This window comes from Lepidochelys kempii, chromosome 8 (assembly GCF_965140285.1).
Source record: "Lepidochelys kempii isolate rLepKem1 chromosome 8, rLepKem1.hap1, whole genome shotgun sequence".
NCBI lineage: Eukaryota > Metazoa > Chordata > Testudines > Cheloniidae > Lepidochelys > Lepidochelys kempii.
This window is the reverse complement of record NC_136387.1, coordinates 34,021,649-34,046,908: the sequence shown is the minus strand read 5'-3', so window position 1 is coordinate 34,046,908 and position 25,260 is coordinate 34,021,649. Positions and strand designations below refer to the sequence as shown.

The following is a 25,260-nucleotide window of genomic DNA, read 5'->3' as shown; positions in this document are numbered from 1 at the left end:
GCCACAAGTATTCCTCGTTGTTTTTGCTGATACAGACTAATACGGCTACCATTCTGAAATCTGACAACTCAGTAGCTTTAGTTAGGATGGACCAGAACTCTGGTGGGCTTTCTGTGGGGCTAAAGAGGGGAGCCTGTGGGATGGACAGATTTGTAGAGTGCGGGATTGATGCTGGGGCTCCTGGGTTGTGTTACCAAACTCTGTTGCAGACTCAGTGCACGACCTCAGGCCTGATCTACACTTAAAAGTTAGGTCTCTATAGATGCATGGGTCAGAGGTATGAAAAAACACCCCCTGAGCACCACAGCTATGCTGATCTAACCCCCAGCATAGATGCCGCTATGTTGACAGAAGAATGCTTCCGTCGATGAAGCTAGTGTTGTTCAGGGAGGTGGTGTTCGCTCACCAATGGAAAACCCCCTTCCATCACTGTAGTCTGCATCTACACTAGGGGGTTAGGCTGGCATAGTTACGGAAAACACAGTGTGAACATACCCACAGACAAACCTCATTATCATTCATCACTGTATCCATCTGTGAAATGGATCTGATAGGAGTGGGGTTGTGAGCCTGGTCTACACATATTTTGTGCATGCTTTAAATCAGCTGGCTTCTAAACTGATTAAATTAACTCAGTTTAAGAGTGTCCACACTATGGGCCTGCCTACACTGACAAAAAAGGTGAATTTTTCAGTCGAGTTAGCTGAACATCCTTGAACCCCCTCCAGCAGTTTAACACCTTTAAGATGCTTTGAGCTGGTTGTGTTGTAATCTATCTGGCAAATGTTTTGTGGACAGGACTGAGGGGGTTACACTGATTTAACTCAACATAGTTAAAAAAGTCCACAAACTGGGACTAGCGCATCCCTTAATTATGAGTGTTTAGGTGTAGTTTTGAGATTCTGAGCTGAAAGGCAAAATGTGGTTCTTATATTTAAACTAAAAATGCAGAGGTAGGGCCTGTAGAAATGGCTGAGCTCAGCAGAATATTGGTCACTGCAAGTGACCTGGCTGTATGGATCTACAGAATAAAGAAGTCCATTAAGATACGTGTTTGGCTCCAGTGGCCTGTATTGTCCAGCATCCCTCTTCGAGGACTGGTACTGGGTATGTTACTAAATGTACCAGGTTCTTAGCAGCACACATAGCACTTTTCCATGGGGCTCTCATCCAGATGCTCTGGGGGTGTAATGTCAGGGCAAGCTGCTGTCATCCCAGATCTCAAGAAGAACATGGTCCCATCTGTCTATGGGCACTGTCCACACTCAAAAGCAGTGCCCCACCTGGCAGACATTAGCCATCAGTGTGGCACACCAGCGGCTCCAGCAGTGATTCTGGGAGCCTGACCAGTCCCTACAAGTGAGCAGTGTGATGAGCAGCTGACCTCAGTTTCTGGGTCTATGACACCTTGCGAATGCCGCCTCAGGCACTTCAGGGTGGCTTTTAAAAAATTAGCAGAAATCTAATTTTTTTTCTGAACAATTAGTGAGCAACTGAACATTCACCCTGGCTCCCATTTTGAGATAATGGCTTGAAAAGACGCTGACACCAAGAAACAGATAAGAGTTCCCAGGGAATTTTGAGAGTTAGGCTGTTTCTCTCCCAGTTCTCACTGTGTCCTCAAAAGGTTAAATGAACCCCACTGCTTCTGGGAGCTGTAGCAGGAAGTGTGGAATAAATACTCACAGAGCACTGTGATTGCAACAGTGTAGTATAGTGTTATGATGGATGTGGGTCAAAACTGCAACCATCTGTCTCCCAAAGCAGATTATGTAGTGACAGTACACTGCAAGGTTGGTACCTACAACAGTGCTCTTTTACTGGTTCAGCTAGCAATGGTGCAGTTTTCCAGGGCAGACACAGCCTGATTTGTGCAAGGTTATGCAGGTTGTCTAAGGAAGAGCCAGGAATTGAAACATTTCCTGACTCCCAGTCCAGTGTCTTCACTGCAAGACCAAGTTTCCTCTTGCTCTGCTCAGTAACTTAACAAACTTAAGGGCCAATCCTGGACAAGGAATCCTTGAGTAGAACAGCCTTTTGTTGGTCAGCCAGGGCATACATTAGTCGAAATGTGCAGCTGGAAAATACAGGCCCCTGCTGCATATTCCTCTTACTCCTGCAATGGAGATGAATTATTGGGTGAAGTCCTCTGAGCTGTATGATATGGTGTCAAACTAGATGATCATAATTGTCCCTCCTGGCCTTAATAATCTGTGGAGCAAGGATAATGGTTTTCCAGCTGGTGTGTGGTCATTTTGACATACGGAACTTGGTGCAACTATGTCCCTGTCAGGCCACATATACTGTCAGACTAGCTGTTCGCCAAGTATCAGTGACTGAGCGGGTGTGTGAAACATTTCTGTGGATGTTTATGAACATAAGAACGGTCAGACTGGGTAAGACCAATGATCCATCTAGCCCAGTATCCTGTCTTCCGACAGTGGCTAATTCCAGGTGCTTCAGAGGGAATGAACAGAACAGGCAATCATCAAGTGATCCATCCTGTTATTATCCACTACCAGCTTCTGGCTAGAGACAGCCAGAGCATGGTATTGTATCCCTAATCATCTTGCCTAATAGTCATTGATGGACCTATCCTCTATGGCTCCAGGCATGGGAAACCATAGCTCCATTTTGGCAGCGAAGGAGCAATAAGAGCTCCGTTTTTCATGCAGAGGGCGCTGAGAAGCAATGATGGTAAATAATGACCAGTGAGAATGAGGTGGCTTTCCAAGGATGTGCTCTGTGCCCGTGACAGCACATTGCCTGGGCAGCGTGTTTTAACACGATTCTGTGTTCAGAGTATGTGTGTGTGTGTACGAGGAGAGCTACGTAGGCCCAGCTCCTCAAAAGTATTTAGATGCCTTGCTCTCACTGATTTCCATTGGGCCGCATGGTTTTGCTGCGCGCAGCTGGACACATATGCATGAGGAGAACCAGAGGGTGTTGGGGGGGTCTGATCCAGCCTGGCCACCCCCTGCCACCCACTCTCAGTCCCGTGGCAGGGGGTGAGCAGGCTGGCTCCAGCAGGACGGGGCAGGATCGGACCCCACCTGCACCTAGGCAGGAAGTGTGGCACTGTCCCAGTGGGGCTGGGGCTGGTGTGCAAGGCTGCTGTGCCCTGGCTCTCTACTTCCATAGCTCCCGCCACGTGGGCAGGACCCGCCCTAGCCCGGTAGCCCGTCCCTGCCGCGCCAGCTGATGCTTCCCCACACGTGGGCCTTGCCCTTTAAGAACCACCACTTGGCCTGACGCGGCACTGCTGAGACATCGCGAGATCCAGGCCTCTCCCTCTGTGACCAGTTCTGCCCCCTCCCGGCCCGGAGAACTACAAACCCCGACATGCGCTGCACGGGGGGCGGAGGCTGGTCTGAGGTAGTCAGCCAATAGCGATGGGGAGAGCGCGGCCCGGCGGGATCAGCCAATGGCGAAGAGCGACTGGAAAGGCGCCGATTGGCGGATCCGGAGAGTCCCGCCCCCTTTTCTCCTCCCCGCCCTCTCCGGGGTCCCTCGGAAGTGATGTCACAGGCCCCATGTGAGCGGATTGCAACACATGCAGCGCGGAGAGGGGGAGAGAAGCCGGTTTCCGACGTCAGAGCCGCCTCGAGCCCCGAGCCGCCCCCGCTGCCGCGCAGGGAGGAGGAGCCGCCGCCGCCGCCGGGGGGACAGGGCCTGAGGTGAGCGCCGCTCCGGGCGGGGTCGCGGGGCGCGCGGGCCGGGACTAACCGCTGTGCTCTGTGTCCGCCGGCCCGGCCGCCGCAGGGAGGAGGCGGAGGAGGAGAAGATGGCGGACGACCCCAGCGCTGCCGACCGGAACGTGGAGATCTGGAAGATCAAGAAGCTCATCAAGAGCCTGGAGGCGGCCCGCGGGTGAGCAGCAGCGGGGAGCGGGCGGGGCCTGCGCGGGGCCGGGGCTGAGGGGGCCGGGGTGGGGTCTCCCCGGTCCCAGCTGGGAGCGGACGGGCGGCCGCCACTCCCGCGTGTCCCCGGCTGGGCGGAGGCTCGGTTTCCTCGCTCTGCTGGTCCGGGGGCGGGCTGGTTTCCGCCGCTGGCCTGCGCGGGGCAGCGTTTGAACCGACCCCGGGCCGGGCGCGAATCGCTCGGGCCAGAGCGAGCCCCACCCGGGTGGAGGGGGCCTCGCCGGCGCCAGGCTTCCCGGGCAGCGGGCCCCTGAGGCTACTCCGCCCTGGGCGATGAGGGCCAGGGGGGACAAGCTGTTGGGCCGCCCTCCCCTCCCCGTGCGCGGCTCCCGCGGGTTTGGGAGCGGCACCGTCGGGCAGCAGGGCGGGCAGTGAGTGAGGAGCCGCTGGCAGCTCTGCCAAGGCCCGGCACCGAGGTGATCATGTTATGCTCATCGGTGCTGGAGCCCTGCTGACAGGTTGGCGGGATCTGAACGCGAAGATGTCCCTGTGTGAGGACAGCCAGGGTGACACAAAACATGAGGTGGAATTGATCGGGGTAATTAAATTTTTGTGTTTTGGGGTTTAAATCAGTGCGTCTTCCCCGGTGGACAAATGACCCCATAATAATCCCTTGTGGGTGTCCTGCGGCTTCTTCTGAAGAACTAAGTACTGAGCGCTGCGGTACAGGATACTGGACTGGATGGCTTCATGGTTTGATCTCATGTAAATTCCCTGTGTGTTGTGGCATTCTCCCTTAAACATCTGCATAGGCATCTAGATAAAGTTGAGGATCTAGAACAGTGGGCTCTCCGAATTGCCAGAAGTTCAGAAATGTGCAACATGTGATGCTTTGGGAGTCCAGATACAGAGGGGAAAGGAGGTTTAAGTTGGCTGTGATACCTTAACTAGCTGCTGGCATATACTAATAGCAACTGGATACATTCTTGGCAGAAAGTAAGCTATCCTAGCATTAGTAGCTTGTAACTCGAGATGTGCACATATCACTGAGTAAGTCTGGCAGTTGCCATGTGGTATGCATTTTGGTCAGAGGTGGTTTGAGATGAAGTTCCTAAAAGCTGGCATTTTCTCAGCAGAGCTAAAATGCGGGGGAATGTTAGGTGTGTATAATGAAGTAACCATTACATGCCCACACTAAGCTAGAACACTGAATGTCTGTTCCAGCTCAGGGAGTTTTAAGATATTTTCCATTCCCTTGCAGTTGTTCCAGTATCACCGGGTGGGGGAGGGGGGAAGCTTCAGCTTTCTTTAGCAGCCTCTAATAATCTGTCTAAACAGGCTGTTGAAACAAGCAGGTGCTTTCAGTGTTTCAGTTGATTTCGGCTGAAAATAAAAACCTTTGTGTTAAAGGCTGGAGTATTTTAAATGCAAGAGGGAGAGTGAAGTGCTCTCTATAGAGACACAATGATAAAAGTTTCAGTACAAAAGCAAAGCATGGAATTGATTTTTCTTTTTTGGGGGGGAGTGGGGGGAAGAGAATTGCAGTGTCTTCCTCAAGGCACCATTGTGAACCTAGGAAATAGGTTTGTGTTGCAGTCGGTAGGTCTATGACTTGCTTCATTAAGCAAAAGCTCTCTACAGCTGTTTGCCCATGGAAACACCACAGCCCCTCTGTGTTTTTCAGCACTGAAGACTAATCCTGTGCATCTAAGGGAAGTGGGGAACTGTCTGAGTGCTGCTTTTCCTGGTGGCTGCAAGAGCACCAAGCTGAGCATTCCAGGGGCACAGCCCTCCTCTTGAATGGGGTGGAGTTGGGAACTCCTAATGGCCCAGTTGTCATGTCAGCTGGATTTTAAGAATGTCAGCTTCTAGTCTGGGGTTTGTGGAGGCTTGTGCAGACAGTCCTAATGCTGGGTTGGGTTTTACCCTAGATGCAAGGGCATGCTGGAGAAAAGTGGGCTCAGGGTTTGACTTTTGTTCAGTTCTTCTGCAGTCAGCTAGGTAGAGCTTTATATACTTCCTCTACTTTCTTTGGTGTGAGTGACTAATGGTATCTTTTCTCTTTACTACCACGGCCAAAAAGTGATTGTCTTGCTGTAAAGGAGTGAGAACCCTTGACTCCCTCAAAAGCTGGCAGCTAACCCTTCTCAGAAGTATATGGTCACATTACATTATAAGCCACTGAGTCCGTCTGTGCCTCAGGCCCTTTCTCCAGTACTTTTCCTTAGCAATTTAGGTGCAAAAAAAAAGAATTGTTTGAAGCTTCTTTGCCTGGATGTTGAAAAGAAGTCAGTTCTTCACCCCTTGTTTGATGATCTTACAGAGACAAGGTGGGTGAGGTGATATCTTTTATTGGACCAACTACTGTTGGTAGAAGAGACAACTTTTAGGTGTGTATAGTGAAGTAGTCATTACATACCCACACTCATCTAGAACACTGAATGTCTGTTCCAGTTCAGGGATCTGTAGGATACTTTTCCTTCCAGTTGTTCCAGTATCACCAGCTGATACTGAGCTATTCTTCAGAGCTGTGTTGACCTCATGTATGTTTCCCTGGGGGTGGTTATGGCCCTGGGTTAATGTGACTAACGAGTGTATTTTTGCTGATTATCTAGTCTGGCTCCATAGGAGCCTGAGCTATATCTACACTGTAGCCTGGAGTGAGCCGCCTACCCCAGGAGGAGTCACTTGTGCTAGCTGTGTGAACATTGCAGCCCAGACAGCAGCTTGGATGCTCAAGCCCACCAAACCCATGAGTCTGAGCTCGGGTGGCTAGCCCAAGTCTCTGCTGCATTTTTAATGCACTAGCTCAAGCCCTGCATGGTTGGGAGAGCTATGGCTATTAGAGCTATTGTGTCGCTAATGAAGACAGCTTGTATCTTTGAATTCAGAATGCAGTAGGAAACTAAGCAGGTATGGGGTGGTACAGGTGTGTGCTGGAGTTTCCTGTTAAACTGCTTGTGAAGTCAGCCACTGTGCCCTAGCATCCCTCTCTGTTTAGAGAGATGCTGATGATTGCTGGGCTGCATGGAACATTCAGTAGCCATCATGTACTACTAGCATTCTGGTGCTCAGTTTCAAAGTGAATCATAGAATAGAATCATAGAATATCAGGGTTGGAAGGGACCTCGGGAGGTCATCTAGTCCAACCCCCTGCTCAAAGCAGGACCGATCCCTAATTAAATCAAGTGTGTTGACATAAGCAGGGTTAGTCCAGAAAGATAGTTCTTTAGAGTTTTTGTTTGCAGTAGATGACTATTGCAAGGGTCAGTAGTGAGAGAACTCAGCTAAGCACAGAAACCATGAGCTTCAGAAAAAAGGCAGCGTGGAAACTAACAGTGAATGCAGTTAAGGGGGAAAGAGTTTTGTACAAAGGATAAAACCCTCTAAATAAAGTGTTTTGGTGCAAAGCACCAGGCTGTGGACTAGAGAAATAAGGGACACGGTGGGTGGAGGAAGAGGAGCGAGTTATGTGTTGGCTAATATATAGTAAAATCCTAGTGAAGACAAGGTAGTCTAACTTAAACTTGTGCTAGCAGGTCAGGGAAACACCAGATCCTAGGATTCATCTAGCTCTGCAATACATGCTAGAACTGCAGCTACCGTGTCTTCATTAGGATTTTACTTTGGTTTGGTCTTCACTTAAAAGTTGTTGTCATAGGTACCCTGGTCAGGCGGGTGGGGGGAAAATGCACACTCTGACCGACACAGCTATGCCAACAAACCCTTTAGTGCAGATGTAGTTGTGCTGGCAGAAGGGGGTTTCTGTCAATGTAGCTAACACTGTTCAGGGCGGTGCTGTTCCTGTGCTGACAAACTCTTCTGTGGGTGTAGGCTGCACCTATGCCAGGGGTACGTTGATGGCTATGCTGACATAGGCTCCATAATGTAGACCAGGGGTTCTCAAACTTCATTGCACTGCAATCTGCTTCTGACAACAAAAATTACTACACAACCCGAGGAGGGGGGACTGAAGCCTGAGCCCTGCTGCCCTGAGTGGGAGAGGGCCAAAGCCCAAACCCCACTGCCATGGGTGGGTAGACAGAAGCCAAAGGGCTTCAGCCCCAGGCAGGGTGCCTGTAACTTGAGCACCTCTGCCCAGGACTGAAGTCCTCAGGCTTCACCACTTGGGGGGGGGGGGGGGGGGGCTCTGGCTTCTTTCTCAGGCCCCAGCAAATCTAAGCCAGCCTGGTGACCCCATTCAAATGGGGTTGCGACCCACTTTGGGGTCCCGACCCACAGCTTGAGAACCACTGGTGTAGACATGTTAACCAGAGGGTCCGAGACTGAGAGAGGTCTTTTAAAAACATGTTAACTAACTGTGTTGTAAAGAGCCTAGTGTAGACAGGACAGGTTATGCTCTAATGTGTTGGTTGCAGGAACCCATAAGTCGATCCCTGATGAACACATTATATCTTATGCTGCTCCTCAGATGGGGATAGGCTCAGCAACTACCTAGTAGCTCGAAGTTCTTCAGCACAAGAGAATTGAACCAGTGGAACAGGTTTTTCCTGTCCTCAGGAGTCATTTCCTTTCCCTGTGAAGTTGGAGGACCAGCTCTGAGAATTCTAGGATGGGTGGGTGGCAGGCATGATCCTGGAGAAACAGGGTGATGCAAAGGTTAGGGACTCAGAAGTGCATTAGTAAGGAAGGGTGGAGATGCGGTAAACAGTAACCAAAAGCAGTGTCCCAGTTCCATGTGCTGGGTGTAACTGAGGTGGGTCTAGGTCTGTACAGCACAAGGTAATAAGTAGACACATGATGGCAAAGCTATTCTGGCTCTTTTTTGACCACTTGTAAAATCTCAGTGAAATCTGCAGGGTGTTCCCGAAAGGGTTAACAAGTGAGTGCGATGCCAGGGCATACTTTTATCATGTCTGTGGAATAGATGAGGTAAGCAGCAGGGATGTGGCCAGAAAACTGAGGGAATGGAACAGGACTCCATATTTACCAGATGCTGACTAGGCAGAGGCCAGTACAAAAGAGGGGTCCCACCAGAGAGATTTGGGGCAACATCCCAGACAATACCAGCTCCTGGAAAGGTGGTGGGATTCCTGTCAAGGTGCTGTCCTTGGACCCTGCTCTCTTTCTCTTCAGCATCTGGCTAGTTAAGTACCCATTGAATCAAATTTCTCTTCCCTTTGCTGCTGGAAGGGAACAGCTGTGGTCAGGGAGTGTCTGATGGTCCAAACTAGCCATGTCTTATTATTAGTTACTCCCCTTTCTCCCAAGTTAGATGAGCTGCAAACTGATCGTTGTAAAAGTTAATGAGGCAGACTCCTCAGGGAATGATGAGGGAAGGAGAGTAGCTATCTGCTTCTTATTGTGTGAGTGAGAGCAGACAGGGCCTGAAAACCTACGTACTTGTGACCCTGGTGACTAAACTATTACTAGCCAGTGGCAGACTGGCTGGGGGCCAGTAAGGTGAGTGCAGTACCCTGGAGAGAAACCCAGCCCCTAGTCATCTCCAGCTGCAAGGGAAGGGGAGAGTGCTGAAATTCTTACTAAGGTGCAGTGCTTGGTCATTTTTTTGGATCATCTTTGGCTATTACATTCTTACATAACTGACTCTTCACATTGTCCATGTGCTGGGAGAGGAGTTCTCTTTGAGCCTCCTGGCTGCTGCAGCAGTGGGCTGGTGTCTCCACTGCTCTAACTATTCCTACCCACTGTGGTCTGGCTGCTGCAGAGGGCAGAAGAGAAAGGGTATTGGCCACTGTACTCCTCCCTAGCCTCTTTTTATTTGGTTGGTCCTCTTTCATCCCTCCCCCTTTGAATAATTCCCCTGCCTGCTTCTGTTGCTGCCCACAGCTTTCCCACTAGCCGTATAAAGCTGACACAATCTTTGAATTTTCTTGGTGACCAGGGTGGCTGAACTAGATAGCTGTGAAACTGCCAGACTCATTAACTTCAACTGTTGCTGCTTGGTAAACCTGAATAGTGGCTCAGTTTCTGCAAGCCATCTTGATCACGCTCTTATCAAGCTGAGGTGAAACGTGTTGCTGCCCCGTTTGGGGGGTGAATGGATTTTCAAACCCAGAGTAAGGGAGTACAAAGGAGGACTGATAGAGGAACTGTTCTCCCTACAGTAAGGAGGAACACTCCTGATGGTGCCTGTACAGCAGAGCCTAATGACATGAGCATGTTGGCCACCTAAATCCATCAGATAAACTGAGGGTATTGGGGAAAGGGAGATGATCATGAGGATGAATGCCTACTAGCCAGCAAATAATCTCCAACAACTGCATTCAGGACTGCTGAGCCTGTGAGCCCTTATGTGAATCCATCCTTACAGGGCTGGAAGAGAAGGGTGATGGAGCTGTAGCAGCAGCTCTGCACCCGAGTAGAGGGATTCCCTTTCAGGGGAAATGGATCTTGCTAAATGCTGTTGAAGGGAAATAGATCTTACTAAATGTTGTTGAAATGGGGGGCAAAGCAGAAACTTGGAAGGAGTGTTGTGGGGGCTGATAGTGTCTGCAAACACAAGTAAGGCTGACAAATGGATGGGTAAGAGTTGAGGGCAGTAGCCGGTGAAGTGACTGTGGAATACCCCTGACCCTCTAGGATTGTATAGTAGCTTTACTGGCCCATGATAGATCAGGTTTGCTTTTCTTCCAAACTAAGAAAATAGCCTTAAAAAGAGGGGTTCACTTGGGAACTAAAGCAGATGCTTCCTTTCATAGCAAAAGGAGAAATTGACCTGTTCAGAAGCAATTCTGCACCTAATCCTAAGAACTAAACCAACCGGGGTGGGCCGGGGGGAGTCTTAGTGATCGGGATCATCCCTGTGAAGGCAGAGCCGTGCAAGCTCTTGAAGAGACCTGCTGGATAGCATGCATCTCCCTGCATGTCTTAGATGTAGGAAAGTAAACACAGTAAATACAGGTTTCAGAGTAACAGCCGTGTTAGTCTGTATTCGCAAAAAGAAAAGGAGTACTTGTGGCACCTTAGAGACTAACCAATTTATTTGAGCATAAGCTTTTGTGAGGCATCCGATGAAGTGAGCTGTAGCTCACGAAAGCTTATGCTCAAATAAATTGGTTAGTCTCTAAGGTGCCACAAGTCCTCCTTTTCTTTTCACAGTAAATACAAAGTGAGGTAAAAAGACTGAGGTTCAAAGTTGCATGCAGGAATGCCTGCAAAATAGCATACTTAATAGCTGATCTGTTTCAAAACTGGTTATACTTATAACTTAACAAAAGGTGGTACCCAGTATGTGTTGCAGAAAGCTGCCATTGTTTCTGAATTTTCCTCTGACCCATCAGGCAACTTACTGACCCATGTGGAATGGCCCAGTTACAGGAGTTGCCTCAGGCTGCCATTGCTTTCCAGCCCTGTGCTACACTAATTGAAATCCATTCTGGGTAATGGCACGCTGTCAAAGCTGGGAGGGCTTGAATTAGATCTACATGCATTGTTTTGGTGCATGTTCGTACCATGCCAGTCTTGTGAGCTGGCAAGACTTTTTGGGCCCCCTGGAAGTTCACGTACCCTGCAGGCTCTGGAGAAAAGGCAGATTTAGTAGTTGGTGTGATATTGGCATGACGGGCCTCTTAACAAATGACCCATAACTTTTATTAAGTGGGGATTTTGTATGCTTCATAGCACTAACCTTGAACAGCTGACGTTACGCTCCTGTAAGAATGAATGGGCACTCTGTTTTGAGTGAGATGTCCCTTTACACTTTTGCCTAGTTCCTGTCCTGTCTGAGGACAGGGCTCTGGCTAAAGGAAAAGGTTCAGTAGGGGCATGCTGGCATTTTGTTGGTGTGTACGAGAGAGACGGCTTGTCTGTTTCGATGAAGATAATAAAGAATATATCAAAATTCAGCAACATGAGTATTTAAACTACTTATCGAAACAACAGATCTTCCTGGCTGTGAATGGCTCACTCTATCAATAGCAGGCATAGCATAAGGCCTTGTTAATACTGGGTTATGCTGCCTCAACTACACTGGTCTAGTTAATGCAGTACAGCCCTCCCTAGTGTGGATCCCCTCTGGCTATTTCTGTGTTGGGCGGATGGATTGGAGAACAGGTATTAGGCACCTTTATAGCAGTATAATTGCATCCACATGAGGGTTTGTACTGATACCGCTATTTCAGTAAACCCGCCCCTTCCCCCCCCCCCCCCAAAAAAAAAATAAAAAACCTGACAGTTATACTGATCAACATCCAAGTGGAGGCCAGGCTTAAGAAGGAACAAGCTGCAGTACCCGTTCTCATTTTGCACACACTCTTCTGGCGCTCTCCCCACAAGCAAAGCCCTTGCAGCTTGAATTGGTATCCTCATTTCCATCTTGACCCTACCCCACCTCTGGATCCTGGTGAGTGGGAGCTGGAAAACTCACTCTGTCTGGTTGAATAGGAAACTTTCTCAGTCCTGAGTCTGCAGCTTTCCCTGAACGTTATCCACTTCCGCAGAATCTAAGCTTTCCTCTTAGTGTCCCTTGTGGTTCTGGAAAAGCTCCCAAAGGTGAGCAGGAGTGTAAGCAGTTCTGTCTTCCTGAGCCTGCACTGCAGCCATCCAGCTCCTGTGTTGTTGCTGCTTAGAACTCTACCGAAATGCAGCAAAGTGCAAACTGACCAGAGCCTTGTCCATTGGGTCTGCTGCTGGGCACACCCCCAGGGTAGCTGTGAAACTCTGTAAAAAAATCAAATAGGCTTTACCTTGCTGCAGCAGGGCAAACTCTGAGCAACAGAGGCCAGCAGTAGACTGCTCACTGAGGAGAACCTGAAATCTGAGACTGGGGAAGGCTGGGTTAGCAGAGACCGCTCATGCAGCGAATGGAAGAGCTTTGGGAGGGGAGAGGATCACATAGAACAGCAGCCAGAGGTAGGAGGGAAGTATCTGTATCACAAAGGCTACAAAATTGTCTGGGAATGGCACCCTGATAGGAATCCCAGCGCTTCTAGGGCAGTGTGGTTTGACTGATCACCTAGGCACTGCCCTGGGCAATATAGCCACTTATTGCGATGTAATCCTGTGGACATTAAGTGACAAACTGTGCACTCTGTGAGGGGTAGGTTTGAATGGAAAATGGACAGGGAGAGATTAGAAAAGTTAGAAGAGCAGGGTTGAAAATTCAGGGGAGGGAGGTGTAGAAGGCAACAACACATGGTGGGGAATAAAAGGGGTTTAAGGTGATGGGGAGGAAGGATGGATACTGGTAATAGCAGAGGAAAAGATAGTGCCAAGATGTGAAGGCAGGAAGGAAAAGCCTATCTAATGGCATGCGGGGGGTGGGGGGAAGAGAGGGAGGGAACAGGCTGTATTTTAAAAAGTTGACTGCAAACAGGACACAACTGTCATCCCGCAGCAGGACTTTGGGAGAAGAGTGTGACAGTATGCACATTAACTGGGGCTACTTTCCAAGCCCTCTAGTCTTCCCTGTCTCCCTCTGGGCTGGAGGGATTTGCAGCCCCTATCACAATCTGTCTTGAGGCTTGGTGGGGTGAGTGGGGAGGGAAACGGGACTCTGGAATGTCTGTGAGTGGCCAGAGGAGTGCAGGAAGGAGATAAAGGTACTCCCGTCTGCACAGTCTCAGAGCATGTCTGCTTTCAAGCATCAAGCTTTAGGCGTCCTCCCATGCACTGAACAGAGTAATCTGGAATTGTAACGTGGTGGGTTCACCTTTAATAAAACCCCTTTGCCTGTTCTTGCATCAGGGTTGGGGCAGTTCCAAAGTAAATGACTCCATATTCAACCTGAGAGAGAAGGCTTGAGTTAGGTCCCAACTATTAGATCTTTATCCACCAGTAACACTACGTGAGATTTACGTTACTGAAGGGAAAATAAGTCTCTTGTTTTGGGCTGAGGGTCCCTCAGTCAAGTCTGCAGCATGTGAGAAGAGTTCTATGTCTTCTGTTTCTCCTGAAGGCTCACCTAAATCTGTTTAATAGAGATGTTGCTTAGCTTCTAGGGAGTTCTCTGAATAGTTACTGCTCTGATAGATGAGAGAAGTGCATTAAAAGTCATACAATTGACTATGTTAACTATTAACCTTAAGGAGAAGCTTTAGACTCCATAACTTAAGTTACATATCATCACTAACCTAATTCCTGTCCCATTAGTCAGCTTTTTGGAATCTCTGTAAATCTCTCTGCCTTTGCTTACAGTGTCCTGCTGCTATGAGATCTCTAGGAGGTAGAGCAATGGCTATTGTCCTGTTAGTGAGATGTTGCAGGTTAGCAAGAGACGCTTTCTCCTTGAAGAAAAGATAGAGGACTAAAACTGACAGTCAGCATGTGCTCTCCATGTCAGTTTCCCTTGTTCCTAATAAACTTGTCCTGTTAACAGATCCCTTTGTGCTTGAAGCTAAGAGGCACCAATGAAAGTAGACTTCCTTACTTTATGGTTATTCTTGTGTTCTGTGTTCTAATTGGATTGCTAAACAGCTACTTCAGTTACATTGTATAAAGAGTGCTTTATGAAACCTGATGTTGGCCATCTTCGACCAGAGAGCCCATCAAAGCTATTAGCTGTTTAGCCCAGGCTGAAGGGAGGGCTAAATGTATGTTGTGTGAGCTGGCCATTCTTGATAAGGAGTGTTTGCAGAAAGACTGCTTAGGGTATGGCCCTTTTTTGGTAGCCAGACTTCAGGTTAAAGCAGGGGTTCTCAAACTTCATTGCGCCGCAACCCCCTTCTGACAACAAAAATTACTACAAGACCCCACGATGGGGGACCTGAGCCTGCCCAAGCCTTGTCGCCCTGGGTGGGTGGTCCAAAGGCCAAGGGCTTCAGTGCTGAGGAGGGCTGGCTGATGCCAAAGCCTGAGCCTCGCCACCCAGGGCAGTGGGGCTCAGTCTTTGGCCCCAGACTCCAGCAAGTCTAACACCAGCCCAGGCGACCCCCTTAAAATGGGGTCCCGACCTACTTTGGGGTCCCGACTCAGTTTGAGAACCACTGGGTTAGAGCATGGTTTTGCATCCATGCCCCTCCTGACTAATAGGCATTGATGGATCTATCCTTCATGAATTTATCTAGTTCTTTTTTTAACCCCATTATACTTGTGGCCTTCACAACATCCTCTGGCAAGGAGTTCCAAAGGTTGACGGTGCGTTGTGTGAAGAAAGACTTCCTTTTGTTTATTTTAAACCTGCTGCCTATTAATTTCATTTGGCAACCCCTAGTTCTTGTGTTCTGAGAAGGAGTAAATAACACTTCCTTATTTACTTTCTTCCCACTAGTCCTGATTTTATAGACCTCTATCATATCTCCCCTTAGTTGTCTCTTTTCCAAGCTGAAAAGTCCCAATCTTATTAATCTGTCCTCATACGGCAGCCGTTCTGTACCCCTAATTTTTGTTGACCTTTTCTGAACCTTTTCCAATTCCAATATATCTTTTTTGAGATGAGGTGACCACATCTGCACAGTATTCAAGATGTGGGTGTACCATGGACTTATAGAGGCAATATGATATTTTGTCATCTTATCTATCCCTTTCCTAATGATTCACAACATTCTGGTCACTTTTTTGACTGCTGCTGCACAGTGAGTAGGTGTTTTCAGAGAACTATCCACAATAATTCCAATTACTCATAGTGATGACATACAGTGAGTACTATGCTTGCTCTTGGCTTATTGGTAATGTGTATTGTTACCCAGCTGTGCAGCTAGGTTACTTGGATGCTGACCTTTGTGTTGTCCTTAGGCTTAGGAGTTAAATATGCAAATGCTGAGTGGCTGCCATTCACCCTTGGGAGCTGGTTCTTTCTAAGGCAGCATTACACTCTTTTGTAAAGAAGAGCTTGCCTTCTGCAGTATGTCATGGAGCTGGATAAATATAAATCCAGGGGGTGGGTGTCCGAGACCCCTGTTCTAACTAGTCTTTCAGGACACGAGTTTTCCTCGTGTCATGTGTGTAACTGTAAAGGGGAGCTGGCCATTTGCCCATTGCCTTCCTTGCCTGTCAATTCCAGAAGTGTTTCTTCAAGCTTTTTTCTTCCCCTGCTCTTAACTTTTCTATTGAGCTATGCTAACTGTGCAGATGTGCTCCAGGACAGCTTGCTGCATGTCTTTCATATCTGATGCATTGGCAGTCAGTGTAAAGAACTCTCTGGGGTGCATCTGATTGCCAAGCTCTGATGCCTCTGGGTTTGGGAAAACTACACCATATGATGTCAAGGAAGCATTTGGAGTGACCTCTGTGCCCTGTAATCTTCCTTCACAAGGGTGCATGAAGCACTACCAAACAGCATGGTTCTTGCACAGAGCATCATTCAGGAACAGATCATGACTGAAACTGACTTATCTGAAAGATAGACACAGTGAGAGGTGGGAGTGGGAAACTGAGAAGGGGACAACTTGCTGTGCTTACTGGTGAGTGCTTTGCAATCACTTCACTATTCCCTGTGTACCCCTGAGGCCTAAAGATCTGAATATGCAATTCTGGCCTTCTTGCTTCAGTAATTCAGGATACATCTTGCTCCAAACTGACTAGCCTAATAGTGTAGTGCAGCTAAAATCTTTTGAATTTGGAAAGTACAGTAATTGGTGGCAGAGTATGGTGGCAGAACTAAGTCTGCTAGTGAGTCATCAGTGTCTGAAGTATAAAAGTGTTCACATGGGTTACCAATATCTGCCTCACTGCTCCAGGAGCACCCTGGTGCTCCAGGCCTGCAAGGTTCCACTCAGAACATGCCCATACCTTGATGCTTTGAAATTCTTGGCTGAAAGGTGAATACAGCAGAGTGGCAGTAACTAATTCAGTTTCTGCTCCCCTGTGTGGGAGCTATGGGATATAGAGAGAGAACTTTACCCACCAATGAAGTGCAGTGACCATGGGCAGATCAGTGGTTCATTACCATCATACGTCAGTGCTCTGCAGCAGTACATGGGCAGCCAAAAATGCCATAGTCTGCTGGAATGGTAGGGCATTCATGGCAGCAATACGGCATTACCTGAGTTGGGATCTAGTAAGGAGACGAGCTGTGGCAGAAGTTTTCAGAGCAATAGTTGCAGCTTAGGGACCTCCAGAGGGGTGGGCGAAGGGAAGAGGCCAAACTAGAGGCTTCAGAGGGGAGTTGGTGGGTCTGACATGTTACAAAAGCCCAGCAGTGGCACCGGGCCTAGTTCCTGCTGGATGAAAGTATGAGGAGGTACATGACCTTGTTCTTCTCATGACCTCCTCTCCTCTTCCCCCTCCCCGCAGATGTGCCATGCATGCTGAGTGCAGGAGTCATTGCTTGCAGCAGGCCAGCAGCTGCTCAGGGGAAGTATTGCCTCTGGGTAGCATCTCACTGAGTGTAAGCAGTCTTGCATCGGCTCCTTCACTCGACACCCACCTGTCTCATCCTTGTGGGGCTCTCTCCCACAGGCCAGAGTGGGGTCCCTGCCTAGACAAGGGGTTGGGGGAGAAGAGCCTTGTCACTTAATGTCTCTTGCTTGTCAGTCTCGGTGCTTGGCTCCCCAGCTTGCGTCCAAGGGTTGTGCAGCAGCTGGTGACTGTTCCTGCAGCTACTCTCCAGAACTCCCCTCCATGGGGGGACCATCTCTTCCCTGAGGCAGTCCTTGGTGAGACAGGAAGTGGGGGACCTTGGACAATCCAAATGATCCTTGGTGTGGCATCTTTGTTTAATGCTGCCTAATCTGGCACATGGGGCTGAACAAAAGCAGGGATTGAGTTTACAGGGTGAGAACTATGTTGTGGGAGACTGGGCCCAAGCTGTCACTTCAGTCCACAATGCTGTTAAGCATTGCAACTCCCTTCAGTGCTTCTAAGCTGCTCCAGTTTGCCACAGGGTGGAGTGGGGTACTACAGGGCAGCTGAGGTACTAGCTTTGCACAGATCAGAAGTGCCTTTCAGGGCAAGGAATTCCATTTCCTTCGAATTCCAGTTCTCCCTCCTTACACCCAGATCAACAGTTAGAGAAGGAGCAGATCGTACTTTTGCCACCACAATCCCAAGCAGAGGGTCCTTCTCTTTCCCAGCTGCTATCAGATACTTGATCCCAACTTCCTTCCACCTAGCAACTGGCCCTTTTCTCGGTAGTTGAGCAGCGCATTCCACGTGGTCCAATGAAGATGCTGCACAGAACGCTAGCACCTCCCGCAACCTTCCTTTGAAAGGACGCTGTGCAGAACATGGGGTGGTGCTTTGCATCTTGGTGCACTTGAGAGACCCACACAAACGGTAATGTATTGATGAAAGAGAACATGGGGCTCTTACTGAGTCTATATTGAGAGGTGCAAAATATTTGCCACTTACAATGAGTAAATGCTCCAGATGACCTGGGTTTGAACTCAACCTGTATTTGGGCCCCATCAGTTGTTGCTTGAAACTCGCCCTGTCCAAACTGTTAGCTAATTTCTTGGCTCTCTTTAAATATCTGTGAATCATTTGTCTGCTGCTCAAGGGACATTTCAAGATTCTGATTACTTGGAATGGATCACATGGCGTTTTGCCTGTTCCTGATGGGCTGAGACCACCTCAGGAAGGGCCAGTTCTGAAGAAAGCATTTTCACTTCTCTTCTTGGAGGTTGTGTTAGTTCCTCTCTGGCAGCAGAATATGTCAGCTCCTTGAAGACTGAGCCAGGGCTTTCTATTATTGGGTGCGTTTCAAAGTGATGTTGGTCTATCAAGTCCTGAATGGGTTTGGGCAGTGGCTACTTGACACTGCCTCTCCTTGTTTCTGCGGCAGTGCTGGTGCCTATCTGGGAAATGATTACCCTGTCTGCATGCTTCCCAAAACATGACTTTCAGGGTGCCATGTAGGTAGGATAGCATTGTCAGGTACTCATCCTATAATGCTAGGTGCAGAAAACAGACTGAACAGAATTGGGGCATTGCCTAGTTGAGGGTGAGTGTCGGTATTCAGTAAAATGGTATGTGTATAAGACAGATTTAACAAGAAAACCAAGACTCTCAATGATTTTGAGACTTGTATATGCAAAATCCATGTTGAACACCCATCCAGCACTCTGAGCATAGAAATGTAGAGGTAAAGTAAAACGCCGCCAGAGCGGCAGCAGCACCTCTTCCTCCCACCCTACCATAAACCCTTTGATTCAGAGCCACGTGGTCAGCATGTGTTATACTTTCCCACTAAACACCAGTCCAACGCAGTCTCTACTTTGTGCCGGGAAGGTCAGCAAATTCAGGGTATTTCAGACCTTCGGGGGGCCAGAGCATCCCAAAGGAAAGGAGGAGGCCTTACAGGACTGCCAGCAGCTCCTGAGCAAGGGGATCAAGCTCAGGGGCCTCATTGCAGCTGTGGCAGTATGGCCTGGGGAGAGGCGAGGCAGCGTCAAGTCAGAGTGAGTTTCCAGATATTGTATATTTGCAGAATCCTGCCTTTTCTGAGCCTTCCTCCCCCACTAATGTAGCATTCTTTGTTTTTGCTGTATTGGATTCTTGAATTTAATGGACACTTGCTGAGCTTCAAACACCTGGAGGCCAGTGGTGCCTATTGATCATTCAGAAGTGTGGGCATCTGGATGAACATGCAGTACTGACTGAAACTTTCAGTGCACAGCTTCCATCAGTCTCCCATTTGGCTATGGGACATGTGTCTCAATGAGGCATAACCTGTAAGTCAATTATGTATGGCAGTGGGGAGTTGTTCTGCCCAGCCCATTGCCACCACATTAAACATGGAGGGACTTTGCTTGTATTCTCTAGTCACTTTTGGAGGGAGAAAATACGCAAGTACATCCAGGAAGGCGATTCTTCTGATAGCAGTGTCTGGGCTCGACGGTTCAATAGAAAGTCTTCCAGCTACAGTATGTAGCTAGGATAACTTATCTGCACATCTTGTTTGTGGTAGGCTCTTTGCAGTCTCCTGCAGTTAAAGAAATAAGGGCTTAGAATAGCCCTTTGAGAACATTGCTCCCAGCTTTTATTTCCTTCAACTAAAGCAAGCCAACTCTGCACTTGACTGATAGCATTTAGTTATTGGAGAGACCAGATGGGTGAAGGTAATATCTTCTATTGGACCAACTTCTGTTGGTGAAAAGGGCAAGCTTTCGAGCTCCACACAGCTCTTCGTCAGCTCTGACTACTGACATTCCTTACGTTTGCTGATATCTGCTCATTACACCTTGTGGTGATAGAGTAAAATGGTCTATTGTGGAACAGCTACTGCTCAGTTGCTTTTTCTGTGTATCTAACAAAGGTTCCTCTGATTTTTCTGTGTAGGCCACTAACTCTTATTTTATGTAGCAAGGTTGGTTATAAACAGTTATCCTCCCTTGCCAGCATCAGGTCAGTACGGCAGCCTAGAGTGAGCCTTGTTCCTCAGATTTCCATCTGTGATCGCTGCTTGCTCTCCTAGCACTCTGAAAGGAGTGCTGAGGGAAGAATCGCTGTCACTATGAATGATCTGTGCAGTACCAAACCACATTGGAGTCTAGGGCAAGAGGCAGCCAGTTTGCTGAGGTGATGCTGTTTGGGAGGCTGTGTACACCCCTTCTGGAAGAGACTAAACTGATTGCCAACTTGGCTTATCCGTTGAAACTTGAAAATGTGAAAACCTGTTCAGCTCTGCCTAGAAACCAAATCCCTTCTCAGCAAGATGGCCGCCTCTGGTAGGAAGCTCAATTGCCAATAGTAATTAAAGTAACCTTTTACAAGTACAGAAGGCAGCTTGCTCCAATGCAATGTGCCACCTGTCTTGTGAACATTCATACGGTGGCTGTGCTCTTCCTTCAGACTGTCTAGAAAAGACACAGAAATGAGCACAGCTTGGAGTGGCAGCTCCCCAAGCTGGATATTCAGCACAGCCATGCCAAACTGGTTGTCTAAAATGTCTGCTTTGGAAGTTCCACTATTGCTTCACACGAGAGCCCAGAGGCATTTTTTCTGGTCCTGCAGATTCCACAACAGCCTCCAGAGGTTGCAGTGAGATGGACGAGGCACTTGGGGATACTCCGACTGGGAGGTGCAAGAGGATTTTACAGGGAACAGGAATATCTTTAAGGGCAAGCTGTTGCTGAATGCCTCTGTGCCTGATCAGCAGGGCACAAATCTGTGCTGCTCAGTTTTTTCATTTTGTGCTTTACAGGAATAGCTTGGCCATGTAGCAGCATGATGAGTTACAGATATGTAATTGCTTTGAGACAGGAAAGCTGCTTTCCTATGGTAAGCTATTGCTTTGAGCTGGCATCTTACTAGATTTCTAGTTTCCTAGGTCCACTTAGTATTAAGTTACAGAAGCTGATGGGCCTGTCTCTCAAAAGCATTCATGGATCCCAGTTCGGGTAAGTGAAACTACTTCAGAGCAAAAAAATCGCTCTGAACCCAGAATGTTAAGACTTACTGTGTTTGGGTTGTCTGTTGACCTTCCTTACCTTCCTTTTTAATGAAAAATAATTTGGCTGCTTTTACTCACTTACCCAGCAGATGGCAGCAGAATGCTTGGCATAAACTGCTGAATGGACCTGAATAGTCATGGTAGTGTCTGGCAGAAATGGCTCAGTAAACTGGAAAATGACACTTGAATAACTGAGCTGTCTGTTTTTCCATGCCAGCTTCAAGCTCAGACAGTGCAATGCCTTTCTAATGGCAAATGGCCTTTCTAATGGCAAATGCTGTCTTACATGATGCTGCAGGAACTGGTTAACACTGAAATGGCCTTCACTGTGTGAATGGTAGTGAAGCATGTCAAATCAGAGGAAAGCACCTAGCACGTTTCACATGAACTGGGAAGGCAGAATTCATTGAAGTGCTGGGTAGAAAGCAGAGTATTAATGCTAATCAAACTCTGGCTTGAGCAGAGCAATTCGATGTGCATTCTCCCTCCTCTTTGGGCGCCTTTGCTCTTGTATTGCTAACTGCAGTAGCAGACTACAAGGATCTCTGAAGCCGGTTGTCCCATTATGGCCGAAGATAGTGGGAAGATACCCACTGTCTCATATGTTCTAGTCTGTTTTGAATGTGGCCATGAGTGTTTCATTGCAATGGGGTTCCTTACTGCTATGTTGGGATAGGATTTACAGGTGGCATGGTAGTTTGGCAATGTACTGTGGTTTCCCCAATTCCCTTAATCATGGGTTGTCCAAACAACCAATTTCACGTTAGCGTGACAGAATGAGTAATCCAACATGCAGTGATGGCTCCTGTCTCAGGGAAGCCTGCAAGATGTGGGATTGCCTGATCTGCTTGCTGCCGTAGCTTATGTAGAGCTGTGAGGGAATGGTAGCAGGAACTGGGCAAGCTGTGCCAGTACCTATGTATCAGATCTTTGTCTGAAGCTAGAGTAGGAAGATTGGCACGCTCTAAGATAGTGTGAAATTCTAGGCGAAGAGGGGCTTGAGGAGCATGGGTTGATGGGGAAAGAACAATGAAGTTGGGATGTGAAGGCTGATCTCTGCCATTCACTGAAGATCCATCAGTTATGGATGATCTCATACTGGGCCAGGAGCACACTTATGGAACCTCCTAAGTGCTCTCTCCGTATTTTGTTCTACACCAGGGCACTTTTCTGCATCAGCCTATGATCTCTTTCCATCGCTGTTCTCAGTGGAGGAGGGAGAGAGAGACTTGTGTGAAATCTCCAGGGCTCTGCTGTTAAAAAGTAGTGCACAAAGTGTATAAATCTGCACATGGCAAAAAACCTTCTCCCCTGTTGGAGCAGGACTATTCTTAATTCATGCCACACATAAATTGTTTTCAACTAATAGTGTGAACTAGGGAGATTTCTAGTCTCCAGGTGTCTCAGGATGCTTTCAGAGGAGATATCTGTAGCTGTTTTTCTGAAGGTAGCATTCATTGAAGTTAGCTCCTATTCTCATCAGCCTTTCTCTTAAAAAAGAACCAACTGGGAGTGTTAGACCATTGCGTCTCCCACAGGTTCATGCCATTTAGTGAGGTAGCTAACTGCTTGAAAGAGTGGTACGAAGTACTCTGTGGCTGCTATGACCTGGAAGTCAGAGCTGCACTTGCAGATCCGTGGCTCACGTTCCCTTCAAGGAATAACTTGCATGCAAATGACTCTTCACAGCTGTTTTTCTGTGTGGTGGTTAGGGATATTTAAAACCAATTAGTCATTTTTAAGGTTAAGGACTTGTTTAAACTTATGCTGTTGGGTCAAACTTGGCCCAAAATGTAGGTCTTGGGAAAACACCAAGGACACTTGCTCATTCAAAGGCTAATGGAAATTAAGCTTTTCTTTTAAAAAACCTTCCCCTGTGTGTTTGTCGCTCAGTACTTTGGAGGACTATGCTAGTACGTGAGAATCTGAAGAGAAAGCTGATGAGAAAATGACACCTCTACTTTCCCTCCCAAACTGAGTTGCAAAAACCAATCTAGCTCTTAAACTGTTCTTGCTTGGCAAAGTCAGTAGTAACACTAATTATAGTTAAAATAAAGGGATGTCCAGCTTTTCTGGTAGTTCACTTGTTTAGATGCTACATGCATCTCTTGTTCGTCCCAGGCAGTTACTAATGGGTCAGTTTGAAAAAGAACAGGGGGATGAGGGCTCCAGAAAAGAGGAGCCCCCTGTACTTAGCACTGACTCTCAAGACATGATACTTGGTATCTGTCTTCAAACCCCAGCTCCTGGATTCCTGTGATTTTGAGAATCTCACTTTCATTTAGAAGTAAATTTTCAGCCCTTGTGGCTAGAGAAGTTCAAAGTAAACCCCAGAGGGCTCAACCCAGAAGACCAGATCAAAAGGAATCCCAATCCCATTTAAAGCCAATCTGTGACTCTTTAGGGGGCCTGTCTCATGATTTTTTTTTTTTTGGACTCTTGGAGTTAGCAGTGCTGAACGAGCAGATGTGCTTGCACAGTCTAGAAGCAGCTTTGCAATCCCATACCTGTTTGTTTAAAACTCGTTAGCTTAAAATGGCTTCCATGGTTGCGTGCAATGGGAAGGGGCTTGTGGTTACGCTGCAAACTGTTATTTCCTGAGTCACTTTCGCTTCAGACGTTTGTATAAAAACTGAAATGGAAAGAGGCGCAGAAACCAGCTTAGGATCTTCATGCTCCGTAGCTGTTGTCCTGTGAGAACAAATAGAACTGATTAAAAGATGACCCTGCAGTGAGAAATGTGGAGGTGTGACGTTTGTTTACATAGTTCTCATTAGCCTTCCAATGTCCACATCCTTTAGATGCAAGGTGACCAGGTTGGAAAAGCATGCTTCTGACAGATCTACATTGCTGACTTTACTTATTGGCAGGGGCTAATCCAAATGCTGATTTGTTAATACACCAGTCTGCTAACAGTGCCACAGTCAGGGAGCCAATATTCTTGTGTGACGAATTTAGTCCTATTAGACGACAAGCAGTGAGTGGTGGAAGGAGAATGAGCACAGTGTGAATGGGGAGGTGATATGCCCATCTTGTCCTAGGGCAGTGGTTTTCAAACTATGGGTCACAACCCAGTATTGGGTCATGGAATGTAAGGCACTGGGTTGCAGTGGCTCTGATCAGCACTGCTGACTGGGCCGTTAAGTCCCATTGGCAGTTCTACCCGGCTAAGGCAGGCTAGTTCCTACCTGTTCTGACAACATGCTGCAGCCAGCAGCAGGTCAGGCTCCTAGGCAGGGGAGCCACAGGGCTCCACGCACTGCCCCCACCCCAAGCACTGGCTCCCAGCCAATGGGAGCTGGTGGGGATGGTGTCTGCAGACAAAAGATACACGGAGCCACTTGTGTGCCTCAGCCTAGGAGCCAGACCTGCTGCTGACCGCTTCCAGGGCGCAGCATGGTCCACGGAGCCAGGACAACCTGCCTTAGTAGCACCGCTGACCAGGAGCCGCCCAAGGTAAGCCCATGCCCCAGCTCCGAGCCCCAACCCAGAACCCCTTCCTTTATCCTAAACCCCTCATCCCCAGCTCCGTTGGGTCATGGGGATCAACAGTTTTCTTAAACTGAGTTGACAGAAAAAAAAAGTTGGAAAATCAGTCCTAGGGCATTGTTCATACCAAAGACATTCTTGTATTCTCCCCACCCTAAGCAATATGTGCTGTCTTAATTTCTGTGATTAGCCCCATTTTTTTTCCTTCCTCAGCAATGGTACCAGCATGATTTCGTTGATCATTCCCCCCAAAGACCAGATTTCACGAGTGGCAAAAATGTTAGCGGATGAGTTTGGTACCGCATCAAACATAAAGTCTCGAGTGAATCGCCTTTCAGTACTGGGAGCCATTACATCTGTACAGCAAAGACTCAAACTCTATAACAAAGGTAACACAGGGCCTGTGTGGGACTCCTGCTTGCTAAACGTTTCCCCAAGGCAAACTGTCTTTACTACAATATTTGCTTGGGCTGTTACAGCAAGCTGGCCAAAGCAGACCATAAGTTGCTGTTCAGTTGCATGTTGTCTATTGCTGCTTTGCACTAGTAAATTTCTCCCCTGCCATTAAGATGTTTAAAGCAAGTCACCCGGGGTTTGGGGGGAGCAGGGGCGGGACTCCTCCAATCCACTGCTTTGAAACCCTAGCACATTTTGTTA

At 48.0% G+C, this 25,260-nt stretch overlaps 1 protein-coding gene across 1 annotated transcript in view; it reads left to right on the top strand.

Moving 5' to 3' along the window:
• Positions 1-3,534: 3,534 nt before the first annotated feature.
• The window catches only part of ETF1 (eukaryotic translation termination factor 1), a 37,204-nt gene continuing 15,478 nt past the window's right edge, over positions 3,535-25,260 (top strand). The window contains exons 1-3 of the mRNA XM_073356001.1: positions 3,535-3,677; positions 3,763-3,870; positions 24,817-24,992. Coding sequence (XP_073212102.1) covers positions 3,785-3,870; positions 24,817-24,992 — 262 coding nt within the window. The 5' untranslated portion in view covers positions 3,535-3,677; positions 3,763-3,784. The remainder of the gene's footprint in view (positions 3,678-3,762; positions 3,871-24,816; positions 24,993-25,260) is intronic.